Source organism: Pinus tabuliformis, chromosome 6 (assembly GCF_031772625.1).
Source record: "Pinus tabuliformis cultivar Carrire ecotype Pingquan chromosome 6, CPIR1, whole genome shotgun sequence".
NCBI lineage: Eukaryota > Viridiplantae > Streptophyta > Pinopsida > Pinales > Pinaceae > Pinus > Pinus tabuliformis.
The window spans coordinates 722,506,543-722,524,638 of record NC_142292.1 but is presented as its reverse complement, the minus strand read 5'-3'; the positions used below and the strand labels follow the sequence as shown (position 1 = coordinate 722,524,638).

General features: G+C 41.6%; 1 protein-coding gene across 1 annotated transcript in view; it reads right to left on the bottom strand.

Moving 5' to 3' along the window:
• The window catches only part of TIC21 (translocon at inner membrane of chloroplasts 21), a 249,121-nt gene extending 232,171 nt beyond the window's left edge, over positions 1 to 16,950 (bottom strand). The window contains exon 1 of the mRNA XM_089421038.1: positions 16,403 to 16,950. Within this exon, the coding sequence (XP_089277164.1) occupies positions 16,403 to 16,741 (339 nt within the window). The 5' untranslated portion in view covers positions 16,742 to 16,950. The remainder of the gene's footprint in view (positions 1 to 16,402) is intronic.
• Between the last annotated feature and the right edge of the window lie 1,146 nt (positions 16,951 to 18,096).

Genomic DNA, 18,096 nt, shown 5'->3' with positions numbered 1-18,096 from the left:
TTGGTCTCCCACTAGATTTAGCAATAGGGACCCTTGAACTCGCTCTCTTGAAAATATACCTTAAATCACCTGAAACCCTAATCATTGTATCTTTGTCCTTGGGCGAATCTTGTAGTAGAACCTTTCGGGGTTATTTAGCCTAAATCCCTAAGATCTATGGGGAAGCCTCACTTATGGGGATTGTATCCAACCACAAAAAACATTTTTCAGCCATTAATTAGAACTAACATCTAGGCTTTCTTGTTATCAGCCAATGAAAATTATTGTGATTTCCTCTCTTATTTACTCATCGATTAGCACTAATTGTACACTTGTATACCATAGATTACATGGTTGTTTTATTATTGTTGTTGTAAAACATTTGTGAGTTGTAAAACACTAATTAAAACCCTAGTTTATAACAGCAGAGTATATATTTTTGATTGCATGTGTTTGGGCACCTACTAGAGCCTTTTTTGGTCTAACTAAGCCCTCTAGATTTAGCAATAGGGACCTTTGAACTCACTCTCTTGAAATTATACCTTAAATCACCCAAAACCCTAATTTCTAAATCTTTGTCCTTGGGTGAATATTGTAGCAGAACCTTCAGGGGGGGGTATTGATTTTGGGTACCATCGGATGTGCTCTTGCCATGAACTTTGGTGGAGAGGCTAAGGCACATGAGATCTCCACGACCCAAAAATCGTTTGGAGAAATTCCACTTGGATGAAGAGTTATTAAAATAATTAATATTTTTAATGAGTTCCTAAGTCTAAATTTCGGAAAATAAAAATATTAATGTGAATTAATAAAATATGGGTGAGAAAGTTCTAAGTAACAAGGATCAAGCCAGTTCTATTCTCAGTCGTTGATTTATTAGGGACTTAATCTCGGTCGTTGAAGATCAACAGGAAAAGTATAAGAGGAGGCTTGAGGGTCAATTGGAGATACACCAAGTGATCAAAGAATTCGATTTTCTGGGGCGAGGTTTGCTGAGGAAATCGAGTTAGTGATCAGAGTTGTAGTGAGGGGCAGTTCAACAAGGGATTTTCATCTGAGGCTGAAGAATACATAGCAGAGAGGCAGCGCAGTGCCGGGAGAGACAACGCAGGCCCTAAAAGGGCTGACGCAGTGAAATGCAAAAGCCGCAGACGCTGATGCTAGGCCTCAAAGGTAGCGTTGGGGAGATTCTGTGGGGCAGACTGGGAGCAGATCAATAGATTTTGAGCCGAGAGAGGATGATGCAGCTCCTGGAGGAGTGACGCAGTTTCAGAGCAGTGCTTGGAGCAGCTTTCGTTGTACAGCATAGGGAACAGCCAGAGTCGTTGTGGGGTTTGATCATCCATTCGCTGATTTGCCGGAATATCTGTCTCCGGATTGAGGTACTACTGCCAAGGATATTCTCTGTTGGGAGAGCCATTTCTGGCACCCTAGTTGTATTCACGAAATCTGCTTAATAATACAAACCTTCTACACGCTGCACCAATTTTCTGAATTGGGTTTTTCCGGGGACAATTGTCCAAAAATAACGGTGTCCCTTGTGTTATTGCCTCAATTTATTTCAGAGCATGATTTGTATATTTGTGAAGGTTGCAATAGTGTTTACTTCGATGTTTATGCAATTAAATAACTTGTTAATTAAAAGAACAAGTAGGAGATTATAAACCAGTAATTGCAGTAGGGGCCTCTGACGTGTTAGATTCAAGAATTTTCACATGGTATCAAAGCAATTGCATATCATAGACGACTGAAGACACTAACCGAGAAAACCTGAGAATTTGCAGCAGAGAAGCAGTTGTCTTGAGAGACGGCGTTGTTCCAGAGCTGAAGAGGCAAGAAGAGGAGTGACGCAGTGCAGGGAGAGTGACGCAGAGGCTCAGGCAGTGCCTGCATCAGCACTCTTAGCCAAGAGAAGGGCCAGCACAGAGGAAGAGGAGGGCAAATCAGGCTCACGGAGAGCCACGTCATCTTTCGGGGACAGGAAGGATTGATGCAGTTGGCTGGGAGGAGCAGATTTAGCCCAGGCAGTGATTGCACAAAGCCTAAAGGGCTCAGATTCTTCGAGTTGCCGGGGCTAAGGGAGTTGTGCAGATTTTGATTTGAGGAGCTGGTGGGACGTTATTTTCTGTTGGTGCAGAACAGTGTCTAAGGAGACTGAACCAAGGTAGAGGGAAGTACTACCTCGACAGATTTCTAGCCAAGAAATCTAGATCCGGGTTGCAGTGGCAAAGGAGGATTGGAGAGGAGTGATTCGACAATTGGTCGGAGGATTTCTAAGAGGGAAATCACGACATAGAGGGAGTCTAGATAAGAGGAGTAGAGATGGCAGTGAACGGATTAAGGGATCATGATAATTGGACGGGGCTTCCAATTTTGTCATCTGGAAGGCTAAGATCCTGGCAATCCTGGATAAACATCGCATCAAGGACTATGCCTTGAAAGTAGTAGTTGTCACAGTTGACACTAATGCAGCTGAGAAGTATGAGGAGGCCCAGGCGAAGGTGAAATGCATGATCCTAGACGGGATCAAGGATCATGTCATACCACATATTGCTAAAAAGACAACAGCAAAGGAGATGTGGGACACCCTGACCACCTTCTACCAGGGATCTTCTGTGCAGCGGAAGATGTTATTGGAGAATCAGCTGAGGTCATATCAGATGTAGAAAAGAGAGGAGATAGATCCCTTCCTTCTCAGGTTGTAGGGGATTCGTGACCAGCTTACTTTCGTGGGGTCTACTCCAGATCCAGAGTTCTTAGTCAGGACTGCCCTGAATGCAGTCTCCAAGGAATGGGAGACATTTGTCCAAAGCATTTTGGGTAGAGCGACTCTCCCCAGTTAGGAGGAGATGTGGGCAACTTTTTGACAAGAAGAGCTCAGGAGATTGACCAAGGCAGGGAGCAGCGGTAAGGGAGTTCGAATCAAGGAGGAGGAGGAGGATGCAGCTCTCGCATCAGCGAGACAGCAGGGGCTACAGAAGAGGAAGAAGAAAGACATCTCCAATGTCAAGTGCTTCAACTGTGAGGAGCTGGGACATTATGCCTCTCAGTGGCCCAAAAAGAAAGGCAAGGGAGAAGCTTTCGACTCAAAGGCTGCTCCAAGCAAAGGCGGAGAAGGATGTCGAGACTAATGATGATTGTGCCATGAGTGCTCATGTGCTTCTAGAGAAAAGGTGGGGAGACTTGGAGTTGTAGTCAAGAGGACTACAAAAGAGGGGCATGATCCTTGAGGTGCCCAAACTCTTGGATCACATACGGCTACGGGAGCCCGTAATGAAAGTTGCAAAATGACAGGTGTCGGTTAGAGCGAGGTGTGATGGAGCAACAGTGGTAGATCTAGAGTGCCAAAGTCTGAGGCAGCGCAGTGGATGTTGTAGCAGTGCGAGAGGCACAAGCAGTTTGCAGCGACGCAGTAGCAATAGAGGGTCAGCACAGATAAGCAGCAGAGGTATCTTCATCATCACGAGGCATCCATACTGTCCAACATGTCAGTTTTTGGGTGAAGTTTCAGTTGCTTACTTCTCAGCAGCTGAGTTGCAGTGCAGCAGTGAGCAGTGGCAGTGCTATGGGCAACATGAGTCAACATTTTGAGAGGGAGTTGCAATACAGATGTAGCAGTGGCAGTGGCAGTGTCATGGGCAGCAATATAGGAAGCAGCAGTGCAATGGATGTGGGGCAGCAAGCCAAGCATCAGCACAGAGGACCAATGTGGAGGATCAATGTGATGCTTCTATGATGAAGCATTGTTAGAGCACATTCCTCGCTAAAAGGGAGTGTTGATTTTTGGTAGCATCAGATGTGCTCTAGCCATGAAATTTGGTGGAGAGGCTAAGGCACATGAGATCTCCAAGACCCAAAAATCGTTTGGAGAAATTCCACTCAAATGAAGAGTTATTAAAATAATTAATATTTTTAATGAGTTCCTAAGTCTAAACTTACGAAAATAAAAATATTAATGTGTATTAATAAAATATGGGTGAGAAAGTTATAAGTAGCGAGGATCAAGCCAGTTCTAGTCTCAGCCGTTGATTAGGGACTTAATTTCGGTCGTTGAAGACTCAACAGGAAAAGTATAAGAGGAGGCTTAAGGGTCAGTTAGAGATACACCAAGTGATCAAAGAATTCGATTTTCTGAGGTGAGGTTTGCTGAGGAAATCGAGTTAGTGATCAGAGTTGCAGTGAGGGGCAGTTCAGCAAGGGATTTTCATCTGAGGCTGAAGAATACATAGCAAAGAGGCAACACAGTGTCGGGAGAGACAGCGCAGGCCCTAGAAGGGCTGACGCAGAGGTCTTAAAGCTGACGCAGAGGTCGTAAAGCTGACACAGAGGACACAGAGGGCTGACGCAGTGAGACGCAGAAGCCGCAGAGGCTGGCGCTGGGCCTCAGAGGCTGCGCTGGGGAGATTCTGTGGGGCAGACTGGGAGCAGATCAGCAAATTAAGAGTCGAGAGAGGGTGACGCAGCTCCTAGAGGAGTGATGCAGTTCCAGAGCAGTGCTTGGAGCAGCTTTCGTTGTCCAACACCGAGAACAGCCGGAGTCGCTGTGGGGTTTGATCATCCGTTTGCTGGTTTGGCAGAATATCTGTCTCCGGATAGAGGTACTACTGCCGAGGATATTCTCTGTTGGGTGAGCCATTTCTAGCACCCTAGTTGTATTCACGAAATCTGCTTAATAATACAAACCCTCTATATGTTGCACCGGTTTTCTAGAATCGGGTTTTTCCGAGGACAATGGTCCAAAAATAACGGTGTCCCTTGCGTTATTGTCTCAGTTTATTTCAGTGCATGATCTATATATTTGTGAAGGTTGCAATGGTGTTTACTTCGATGTTTATGCAAATAAATAACTTGTTAATGAAAAGAACAAGTAGGCGATTATAAACCAGTAATTGCAGTAGGGGTTTCTGATGTGTTAGATTCAGGAATTTTCACAGTGTTTAGCCTAAAATCATTTAGATTACCTAATCCCTAAGATCTATGGGGAAGCCTCACTTGTGGGGATTGTATCCAACCACAAAATGTAGGGGAGTAGTTGTTAAGGTCACTGTGGTAACTAATCCCATTGTTGCTCTCAATCCAGAATGCTTAGTAAGGCTTTGCACTAAAGTGCTACATTTTGCAATAACAATTACCAAGCCCTTTATGTACCCCAATGTTGTGTCAATTGCTAAACCCCTTTGTCATGGCTTTAGCAAAACTGCATCCTTCACTAAAACCAAAATCATTGGTTATGCATGTTAAGCCTTTTCTACCATATTTTAAGGCTTGGACTTGGCAATTTCATCAAAATTGGGCGGTGTTAACTAATGTCCCTAGGGGATTGAGGTAGAAGAAAAGTCTAGGCAAGAAGCAAAGGATGAAGGATGATACTAATGATGATAATCCCAATATAAGTGATGGTGGAACATTTCTTGTCATTTATGTTCTCATTTAAATGTTCTTGCTCATTTATTCATAATGATTTCTTTCAAAGTTTCAATACAATCAGTAATGTACTATGGATGGCATTTCTAACTTCATATTAATGTAGTATTCATCTACAAAAAGCACAAATATGCATGTTTTCATATATTATGCAATCAATTTGGCATTATGCATGTTATTTTAATATAGATGCATTTATATACATATAATGCTCCCAAAATGCTTTGCTCCAAGGCTTTTTGGGAAATGGCATTCCTACTCTAATTTTCACTTGCACTCCACTCCATGCTCTAGCAACATAGGTCCAAGGATAAGATACTATTTAGCAAACCGCCAAATATACCAAGGAGGTCGAATTGCATCAATAGACATCCCTCATAAGTGGTTGACACATGTCACTCTAAAACACTTCCACTTGCTCAATTCGAACCAATCCATAACATCATATTTTAACTAGAGATCTAGAGCCCATGCCTGCCAACTATAGTAATGCTAAATATAGGCATGCCAAAGATGGAAATCCACCTCCTAAAAAATAGGAAAGACAAAAAATTAATGGAACTGCTATGATATTTTTTCCAACTATAGTGTGCCTAAAAATAGACATTGCTAAAAATCGTAGAATCTAGCATGTCAATGAAATCAATCTCATCATACTCATCTTTCTGCAAGGAATCCAACTATATGTTTCGAACCAACAATATAGCACAAAAACCCAAATTGCCAAATACAACAGTATCCTATGAATACTCACATGTCACCCGAAAAAAGCTCATTGGCATTGTTAGCTCGTAAAGACCAAAATTATTTGAACAACTCTGACATGTGGACCTCCAAACTCGAGCTCCTAGAAAATAGGACATCTACTAAAATAACAATCTCCTCCAAATCTAGTGAATGTGCCTCTAAAATGGACTCTAATCACTATGAACCTAATGCACCTATCACTAAATGCCCACAAAGAAAGCTAGCTAGATCTTAACCATACAATTGCACAAACAAAGCTAGGGGTTAACAGGAATTCACTACCATATTGTTAGTGTGAAACCTAATTTTATTTTTTATGTAGAGCAAACAAAGTACATTACCATTTGGAACAAATTTAAATGGGTTGAAATCGTGACTATTGCATTGCAGCAATTGTCTGCTTAATGTTTTATATTGCTTATTCCCCACCATGTCTTCATCTTATGCCTTTTGGCCAACTCTCCAAAAATTTCATATTATCAAAAACATAATTGTTGTGTCATTAATATTCTAATTTAGATCCTAGAAAACCTCAATGCATTGCATAATGAGGGAAAAAAAACAATGTTGCATGAAGCAGGGACGCTTTTTGGAAGTGAAGCATTAGAAGCGTCATTTTCCAAAAATCTAGGAAGCAAAGCGTCTACCATATATATATTATTTTTTGCATTTATATTAAAAAAACGTCCAAAATACCAAATTAGTTGTAGAAGATATGAAAATAATGAACATGCTTGATCAATGAGTTTGACTTGATTGAGAGGTAATTTTTTGCTAAGGCCATGACAAAGGAGTTCAACAATTAAAACCACCAACACTAGGGTACATATAGGGCTTGGTGCTCTTGGTTAAATGCCAATCACATACCCTGATATAATCTAATGAAATGCCACAATCCCATTGATCCTGAATTCCTGAAAAATTGTTAAGTCGGTTGAATTTTGAATAGGATATGAAATTCTATTTTCTCCATATGAAATCCGATGAGGCTGAAGCCACTCTCAAACATCATGAGTCATTTCATGGTAATGTTAAAAATTTAAGTAAAAGGATGAAAATGAAAGATAAAAGAGAATGTCACTTTTACTTTAAGAATTTAACATTACCATGAGGGGGCATCTAGGAAGCATCTAAGGAGCATCAATAGAGCAACCTTGGGAGTGTCCAGGAAGCCCCAACCCAACTTAAGTCAAAGAAAAAATAAAAATAAAAATAAAAAATTAGAAATTGGGCCCCCGCAGAACTGCCTGTCTCCCTCCAGATCCACACGGATTTGTGCCTGAACCTCCACGGATCTGCGGCAAATCCTTTTCCAGATCCACGCAGATTTGTGCCCGCACCTCCACGGATCTGTGGCAGATCCTTTTCCAGATTTGCGGATTGAGCCCACACAGCTCCAGATTTCCAGGAATCGCCTCAAAACGATGGAACAGTGGTTCCACCGGAGGATCGCCCAAGGATCCATACAGAACGTAGTTCCGGCCTTGGATCCTTTGGGGGGGGAAGGGTCGTGCAACACTAAAAAAAAAAGGCACAAACATACTTCTCTCCTAAGCTTGTTGCATGTGTCACACTATGGGTCTTAGACCCTTCCCAACAACCAATTTGGATTCTACTTGGCAAAGACAGCCATACATTAGAAATGCTTAATTTATTGATGCATCGAATGATGCTTCATAGTCTACCACATTATAGTGTTGGATAGTCAATGATCTTTCAAAGGCCAATTGGCTCATCTGAGGTAATTTCAATATGATAAAATCACCAAAGTTAAGAAAGTCCTCGTCATTTTTTGTTGGTGCCATAGGGAATGGGAACTTAGTTTAATTTACAGTCAAGCTTGTAATAGTCAAACATAAATAAGAGACGAGACAACTTGAATCTATGGTGTACAAGGTCCAACTTTAGAAAATGCAAGGAAAAATTTCTCAAGAGGCTTGACAAAGCCATGCTTTCAAACTATAACATTTTTTTCCTCTTGATTGAAAAGGCTTAAGGTTAGTTCAAGTCTTGCCAAAAGCCACTCCCTTGAACCATCATTAATAATATTTGATATCGTATGGGCATTGCAAACCACATATAACATCATCTAATTCATCGAGTTTGAACTTGAATCCCTAGCCAAGGCAAGACACAAGGTGGATTGAGTAGTGGAACAACTTCCTATGTAAGTTTGGGAAAGAATTCTCAGCAACCAAGAAAAGGTGTGAAAAGGCCATGACACAAGAGCTTGACTCAATCAACGAGACTTCAACACACCGCTTTCGAAGACTTGCAAAGTCGCATAGCCATACTTTGTCACATTATCAAAATTGCTATGATTAGGAGAGCTAAAGGTGCCCATATTAGAGATTTCTTACACTAGATTAAATCTAGCAACAAGGTGACAAAGGATTTTTTTTCAAGCATTAATCTCTAAGGAGGTTTCTACATAAGCCAACTTTAAAAGATATTTTGTCATTCATTAGAAGCTAATATTTCAATTCCAAGGCATGCTTGAAGAGAGAAAGGTGATAGTGCAACGGGAAACCATGTGCTAACGCAACTCCTCATAGGTTATCTAAGTTCAAAAACTTATACTTTCAATCAACCTTTGATTTTAGACAAGTTGCATGTTGCTTCATCTCATATGGACATCAAAAAGTCCCTAAAGCTAAATGTTTTCCATTGTGAATTTTATAAAGCCATTTTCTTAAGATTTTTTGGACCCAGACCCACTTCAAGTTAACAAGGAATCCATTCATGACAAATCTTTAGAAGACTTGATTAAGTATACATACATACATACATACATATATACATATATATAATAGGAAATAGAAACATATTAATATGTTTTTTCATTTTTCCTTACTTCTAGGATTTATTTTATTATTATTATTAATTTTAACTTTTTGAACATTTGCTTGACGTAATGTTCATTTTTCACTTTTTAGGTTTTCCCATTGGTATCTCTCTCCTATTTATTCTTGGGCCTTGATCAGAGTTTTCATTAGTGTCCTAATGATGAGCCACACTTGCTAGCACGAAACGTCGACTCAAAAAACTCATTGTGATGGATTCGTAAGTATCAATTCAAAGTTATTCACATCACAGAAGCCATAAATCAGAAATAATAGGGGGGATATCAAATCCATACCAACTATCAATGACATAACCATATTACCAATTGAAAGCCAATTACATTACTATGTATTATCTTGCAAAATTTTGGCCAAAGAATTGGCAATGAGAGTCATTTTCTCCCACATCAACAATAGCTATTTGGGTTAGCTAGGATTTAAGTCCTACCAATGACATGCTTGCGCTTGTGAATTGTTGATTTGGGGTAGCATCGGATGTGCTCTAGCCACGAAAATTGGTGGAGAGGCTAAAGCACATGAGATCTCCAAGACCCAGAAATGGTTTGGGCAGAATCTAACCAATTTGGAAGATATTAAAATAATTAATATTTTTTGGAGTCCCTAAACTTAGGGAAAATAAAATATTAATGTGAATTAATATAAAACTGAGTTAGAATGGTCCAAAAGTCATGGATCAAGCCAGATCTAATCTTAGCCGTTGATTAGGGACTTAATCTCGGCCATTGAATTGTCAACGAGAAAAGTATAAGAGGAGGCTTGAGGGTCACTTGGAGAATACACCAAGTTGATCAAGAATTCGATTTTCTAGGGCAGGGCTTGTTGAGGAAATCGAAGGAGTGATCAAAGTTGCAGCTGAGGGGCAGTGAATGTAGTAGCAGAGAGGCAGAGATAGTACCGGGAGCATCAACGCAGAAGCCGGGAGAGGGTTGACGCAGAGCCAAGGAGAGGCCATGCATAAGCCTGGAGAGGGTTGACGCAGAGCCAGGTAGAGGCCATGCAGAAGCAGCGAGAGGCCACGCAGAGGTAGCCAGGAGCTGCGCAGAGCTTGAGGAGGGCCAGCGTGGGAGACGCAAAGGCTCCAGAGGCTGACGCAGAGTCCCGAGAGGCTGACGCTGGGCCAGAAAGGTTGACACTGGGCCAGAGAGGCTGACGCTGGGCCAGAGAGGCTGACGCAAACCTTAGAGGCTGATGCTAGGAGATTTTGTGGGGCAGATTGGGGCTGATATCTGTCTCCGACTGAGAGGTACTACTGCCGAGGGCATTCTCTATTGGCTGAGCCATTTCTGGCACCCAAATTGTATTCTGAATCTGCTTAATAATAAAACCCTCAAATAGTTGCACCGGTTTTCCCGCATTGGGTTTTTCCGGCGACATTAGTCCAAAAATAACGGTGTCACTTGTGTGCTTGTTTTCCTTCAGTTGATGATCTGTATGTGTTGAGACTATACTTGTATTTATTTTCAGTATTTACATGGTAAATAACTTGTCAATTAACAGAACAAGTAGGAAAAAATAAATCAGAAAGTACAAGAAGGATTTCTAACAGTTAGAATTAGAAATTCCAACATGGTATCAGAGCGAGGTTGCAGATCACAAGATAACTGAGGACATCAACCGAGCAGAGCAACAACAGCAGAAACAGTTGTCCCGAGTGACAAAAGTTGTTCCTAGTGGAAAAGCAGCAAGGAAGGGGTGACGGAATGCCTGCGTCATCAGTTCAAGCCGGGAAGAGGATCAGCGCAGTGGCAAAGAGGAGCAGACTTGACCTACGCAGTGCCCGGTCATCTTTCGCAGTCAAGAAGGATTGACGCCCGTGGCCAGGAGGTGCGGATTTTGCTGGTGTCGGGATTGTGCAGAGCCTAGAGGCTCTAACCTTTAGTTTGCTGGGGCATAGGAGGTTGTGGGTAGGTTGCAGAGTGAAGTTGATGGGGTATTGTGGTCAAAATAGTACCTAACAGGGCAAGACCAAGGAGGAGGGAGTTGTTGCTGAGGATTTCTAGCCAAGAAATCTGGATCAGTGGTGCAGCTGCACTAACGATCGGAGTGGGGGCATCTCGACATTGGCAGAGGGGTTTCCAGGAGGGAAATCGAGGCTCAGAGGGAGTCACACCGAGAACTTCCAAGAGGGAAGTAGAGAGACTCGGAAGAGTCGAAAGAGGAGCAGTGAAATGGCAGTGAATGGGGTAAGAGATCAGGATAGACTGGACGGAGCCTCAAACTTCATAGTCTGGAAGGCCAGGATCTTGTCTGTTCTAGACAAGAATCGTCTCAAACACTTCGCCTTGAACACGATAGCGATCCCAGTTGCCCCGGCTGAGAACGAAAAGTACGAGGCAATGGCGAGGGCCAAGAGCATCATCCTTAATGAGGTCAACGACCATGTAGTACCACATATTGCCGAAAAGAACACGGCAAATGCGATGTGGGAGGCCCTGACAAAATTGTATCAACATACTTCCGTGCAGAGGAAGATGCTACTAGAAAATCAGCTACGATCATACCAGATGCAGAAGGGAGAACAGACAGACACATTCCTCAGTCGATTGAAGGAGATTCGGGATCAGCTAACTTCCATAGGGTTCACGCCAGATGAGGAGATGTTGGTGACAACCGCATTGAACGCAGTCTCAGAGGATTGGGAGGTATTTGTCCTGAGCATACTAGGCAGGTCGACCCTTCCAGATTGGGAGGAACTATGGGCGGCTCTTCGTCAAGAAGAGATCAGAAGGCTAACCAAGGCAGTGAGCAGCGGCAAGGGGGTCAAAATCAAGAAGGAGGAAGAGGAGGATGTTGCCCTAGCATCTGAGAGAAAGCAGGAGAAACGGAAGAAGCAGGACCTCTCCAAGGTCAAATGCTTCCATTATGGGGAACTGGGTCACTATGCGAGCCAATGTCTGAGGAAGAAGAGCAAGGGAGAGGCTTCTGAGGCCAAGGTTGCGCGAGCAAGGGCGGAGAAAGAAGTGAAGACAGATGATGATTGTGCCATGAGTGCTCATACGCCACTTGAGAGGAAGTGGGGTCACATCGAGCTGTAATCAGATGGACTACAGGTGATGCAGGGGCAGGATCCTCGAGGTACCCAACCTCTTGGGTTATACCTTGCTATGGGAGCCCCAAAGAGGAGTAGCAGGACTGGCGAATGTCGGTAGAGACGGATGCGAATAGAGCGACAGAGGGAGCTACAGTGCAAAAGTCCCAGGACAGCATGAGGCAGTAGTGGGAGATGCACAGAGTTGTTGCAGCAACGTAAAGGTCAGAGAGGGAGCACTTGTCAGTGACAAAGGGAGCTTTAGCATCAGGAGTGTTTCTAGCCTGATGGAGATGTCAGAGTTGGGAGATCAGTTACTTACTTCTCAGTAACTGAGTTGCAGTGCAACAGTTAGCAGTGGCAGTGCTATGGGCAGCACGATGTAGCATGATGAGAGGGGTTGTAGTGCAAATGCAGCAGTGGCAGTGGCAGGGCCATGGGCAGCAGCACGGATGCAGAGAGAGTTATCGTACGGATGTAACAGTGGCAGTGGCAGGGCTATGGGTAGCAGTACATGATGCAGCAGTGCAGAGGATGTTGGGCAGCAGGCCTAGCATCAACACAGGGACCGATGTCGGATGATCGGGGTGATGCTCAGTGAGGAGTATTACTAGAGAACAGTCCTCGCTAAAAGGGAGTGTTGATTTGGGTTAGCATCGAATGTGCTCTAGCCACGAAAATTGGTGGAGAGGCTAAAGCATATGACATTTCCAAGACCCAAAAATGATTTGGGCAGAATCTAACCAGTTTGGGAGATATTAAAATAATTAATATTTTTTGGGCTCCGTAAGTCTAAACTTAGGGAAAACAAAATATTATGTGAATTAATATAAAACTGAGTTAGAATGGTCCAAAAGTCATGGATCAAGCCAGATCTAATCTTAGTCGTTGATTAGGGACTTAATCTCAGTGATTGAATTGTTAACGAGAAAAGTATAAGAGGAGACTTGAGGGTCACTTGGAGAATACACCGAGTTGATCAAGAATTCGATTTTTTGGGGCAGGGCTTGCTGAAGAAAACGAAGGAGTGATCAGAGTCGCAGTTGAGGGGTAGTGAATACAGTAGCAAAGAGGCAAAGATAGTACCAGGAGCATCAGCGCAGAAGCCAGGAGAGGGTTGACGCAGAGCCAGCTAGAGGCCACGCAGAGGTAGCTAGGAGCTGCGCAGAGCCTGAGGAGGGCCAGCGTGGGAGACGCAGAGGCTCCAGAGGATGACGCAGAGCCCCAAGAGGCTTACGCTAGGCCAGAAAGGCTGACGCTGGGCCAAAGAGGTTGATGCTGACCCTAGAGGCTGACACTGGGAGATTTCGTGGGGCTGATATCTGTCTCCGACTGAGAGGTACTACTGCCAAGGGCGTTCTCTGTTGGGTGAGCCTTTTCTGGCACCTAGATTGTATTCTGAAACTACTTAATAATAAAACCCTCAGATAGCTGCACCGGTTTTCCCACATTGGGTTTTTCTAGGGACATTAGTCCAAAAATAACGGTGTCACTTGTGTGCTTGTTTTCCTTCAGTTGATGATATGTATGTGTTGAGACTGTACTTGTATTTATTTTCAGTATTTAAATGGCAAATAACTTGTTAATTAACAGAACAAGTAGGAAGAAATAAATCAGAGAGTACAGGAAGGATTTCTAATAGTTAAACTTAGAAATTCCAACATGAATGAGCTTAACCACACACAATGGTCATTAAGTCTTGGTTCAACTCTTAGGTGACATTGGCAAAATAGACACCCCCTAATCATGGCTTCCAAACCAACGGTGACTTAGTTGAATGGTGCTAGTGGTTCATTTTGGGTGTGTTAAGAAAAAGCTAGTTATATATATATATATACACACACACTCAATGATATATTCCAAAGTCAACTAGTTTCAGTAACGGAAGATATATCCTCAACAATGTATTTTCATCTAGGAAGGGATGGAATGGACCATAATGTTCGACCAAAACACCTTGTTTCTTCAAATTAATTTTGTAAAAGCTTAAGATGAAGACAAAAATAGTCGTTTATTCTAATCATGTTGCAAGCCCTATGTTTCAGCCTTTTATTTTTGTAATGGATTGGCATATATAACCATTAACAATATCAAATATGAACCAGGCAAGTGCCAAGAGCAAGTGTAGCTAATTGTTATCCATTTTGTTAATGACTCCTTCCTCAACATTAATGAAAACTTGAAATCATACAGATACACATTTAAAATGCTTGGACATTTTATACCAAGATTCAAGATGCAACATTTAGTGAGCCAAAATGAAGTGCTATGACAAAGTCTTGCTCGTCCCTTTGAGTGGTTAGAAAGCACGAACTAGATATAGATTTTGCCAAAGCAAGGGTTTAAGATCTTATGTATCTCATTTACCTTCCAAGCTTTACATAAAGACCAATTAAAAATTGCAGTACATAAATTGACAAAAAGGTGGAAAAATGGGAGTATTAAACCCTAATCTTTAGCAACCCACTCCCAAATTTGCACCAAAGTGATTGCAAGCATGCACATCTATTCTCACTTCCTATGGTAGGATGGAAAAATCTTACGTTAACTGTTTTGGGACAATTTTGAGAAGGAAAACAGGTTCCATTGGATAAATGAAATATCAGTTGCACACCAAACTAATTGGTGGGATGGAGACATCAATTCGCATGTACAAGGAAAAGTTATTTGTGCAAAATGGGTTCTTCATTTTCTACAAGGAATTGAGGCTTTTGCAAAGTTCTTCTGCATAATTGCATATGCTCGAACTCACCTTATGCCCAGCATGGTTGGCAGCATCCTAGCCTTCAAAACCTTCTTATTACCTCATCCTCAATTTAATGCAACGGCTCATTTGTTGCTTGTGGCATTTAGAAGCCTAGGGAAGCAATGAAACCTTTATTTCATTGAAAATTTGGAAGGGAACAATTTAGAATCAGCTTTTCGATTAATGAATATTAATTTTGGAAATTACCAGTAATCATTGATGACAACAAAACTTTGGCGGAGAACTCCTACTTCTCCAGCATCTATCACCTCAGAAAATGTAATATGTATCAGTCCACTGTCTAACTATTGGTGGTTGTGAATCTTGATAGGAAATTTGCAATTTTGTTGTGGTACTGCATCACATGTTAGACCAACACAAATAAGTGGTCTAGATCATGTGGCATGACTTCTCAATATTGCTGTGTCTGAAGAAACTAGAGAGTTACGATCATTGTGCACTATTGTCCCTTTATTGAGCAAATAATGTCATCAATGTTCCATAGCTTGCACCAATGGATACTCTCAATCTTAAAAACTGAGTAATTTAGAGCATGGACCAAAAAAGTCTCAAAGTCGTATGTGACACATCTTCAATGTTGCATCAAAACTACACACATTGCGTATACAGGGACTAATCAAAGATAATTGTCAAAGTCAAATAGGACTTTCAAGTCTGTGTTGGCCAGTAAATGTCTGTCAGACCGAGAAGGTCAATATCAGTTCTAATACTCTGATCAGTCCAGCCCTTGATGTAGCTGTACATTTGAAAACAATGGACTCAAATCAAAAAATGTCGGAGACTTTGGCCATACAGGTGTAGTGAGTAAACTACTCGGTACTTTTGGCTGGAAGTTTGTTGAATTATTGTAAAAGAAACGCTACTTGAATAGAGTTCAGGATAGGTCAAGCATTATTAATTCATTGGCATCAAAGAAACGGCTCCAATTTTTCCCTTGCGCGGCTATGGTCACAATGTTCATTAAGTATATGTTTATGTTATACTCTTCCAAGGCTGCCACTTGATAGGACCAGACTTTCTAGTTCCAAAAAATTCCCATTTCACTCAAGTGCACATATCTGAAGTTTTCTCTTAGTGTCCTCTATGGATTTGCTCAAATTTGTGATGCAAAATGCTACACAACGTCAGCTTCTTCTTTACTGACACCTGATGATACTCCAATTCAATTCTCAAAAAGGAGCCCATCTTTAGCAGATCTCCCAAGCTAATACATACCCTGCTTTCCAGCAACTACCAACGGTTTACTAAAAGCATTAAAGCCTGTAGTCAGTGGTGATTGCATGTAGATTGATCTAATATATTTCATGGATCCAACCTCATATTTGATGGTGTTTTTCTACTGGTCTATAAATGTATATCATTAATTTCTCTTCGAACCAGAGAAGGGAATGATAAACCCAAAATACCGACAAAGACACGTTTACAGAGAAAAAAAATGAAAATATCCACATACAGAAAAGCTAATATAAAACCTATCCTTCAGAACATTTGTAATAAGCTACAATCACATCAATTTCCCTACAATTAAGATAAAGGGTACTCCAGCAGAAACATTTCACACATTATACACAAGTAAATGCGCAATGGGTGCACCTGAGAAAGCTTCTCTTTCTCGCGTTCTGCATCTGGTGATGAAGACCCAACTGTTGCACTGGCCGGATTGGATGCATTATAAGCTATTGTTCCATTTAATTTCGTCTTGACTGAAACTCCGTTGCTCTTAAATAAAGGGCTGAAAAGACTGAGAGCTCCAGTAGAACCACATGCAGAAAGATTAGTGTATTGACGTCTTTTGGGTAAGTGGGCGGAGAGTATAGTTGTGGAGGAATTGCATTTGTGGACAGAAGGGGATTTGGGTGTGGGTTTCTGAAGTGGTGGCAGTCCTTTCGCATGCATGTGTAAACACATTGTGGATTGGGACAATATCGGCATTGTTTATAACAAAAAAAAATGCGGGTTTGCGTCTCTGATGAAAAGAGATGACCGAGGAGGAAAATATGGTGGGTTTTGCAAAAGAGAGAATGCGGATACCGTAGCAGCAATCAACGAATAAACTCTCGGGGTAAGTTCACAGATTAGAAATAAACGTACGTCACTTGACGGGAAGTTGCGCTTCACTTCAATTGAGGCGTGCATATGATTATGAGTCGTGTTTGCGATAAATGAATTTGAAGTAGGGTTGAATGTAGAGGCGTGTCATGTCAATAAACATGAATAGCAGCGCTGTGATTTAACGGTTCTCCACAGTGACAACATCATACATGCCACGTGGATTGATGAGGTAAGGTTTATTTCTCTAATGGAAGCGCAAGACGGGAGGACCGCTAGAGTTATCATATTTGAATTTCAAATATTTCATTCAATTTATTGCAATTCAATACTATCCGAAGCAAAATAAAAACTTTTCTAATAAAAGGACGTAGCGCTAACATACTTTCTTTTTTGAAGGTAACATTCTTGAAGAAGTAAATGAGTACAAGTACTTCGGGACTGATTTCAACAACAAATTTAATTGGGAGGATTGGAAAAAGAAGAGAATTTTAGGAGGGTGGAAAGCATTATATGTTCTTCAAAACAGATGTAGAGAGACAGAATTATGGGATTCGAAGACGACTAAAACATTTTTTGGACTCCTAGTTTGTCCAATGATGCTATATGGGTGTGAATTGTGGGCTAGCAGCACCCTCGTCTCAAAATGGAAACAAATTGAGAAAATTCAAAAACACTTGATCATGAACAAGTTCAAAATAAAAAAATTCGATATCTCATGTGATAATGTTGAGTGAAACAGGAGCAACTCCCATCGAAGCCATTGCTATGGTGCGGCTCATAAGATATCTAAAAAAAATTGAGCAAATGGGAGTAGGTGGATGGCCTAATGTTATCTCCAATGAAGGCATGAGCGAAAGAAAGAAAACATAGATAAAACAAAACTACATATGGATGCAAAAATGGAATATCTACCTCAATGTCTGTCCCACAAATAGCAAGGAGCTAAAGGATTTTGTTATGGAGAAGTTTCGTAAACGGGTATGGGGAAAAGAGTTGGGTAGAAAGAAGAAGTATTACATTGAGGAATTCAACCCTACGTGTGATCTACAACAAAAAGAGTTCATTGGAGCTAGCATTCCGTGGAGGGCAAAGGTTCTTATTGCTCAATTAAGAACCAACTCGCATCAACTTCGGTGTGAAACAGGACGATGGAAAAGGCCTAAAGAAGCTTGGGAAGAACGGGTGTGTACATTTTGCACGTCTGGGGCAGTGGAATCAAAAAAACATTTCATTTT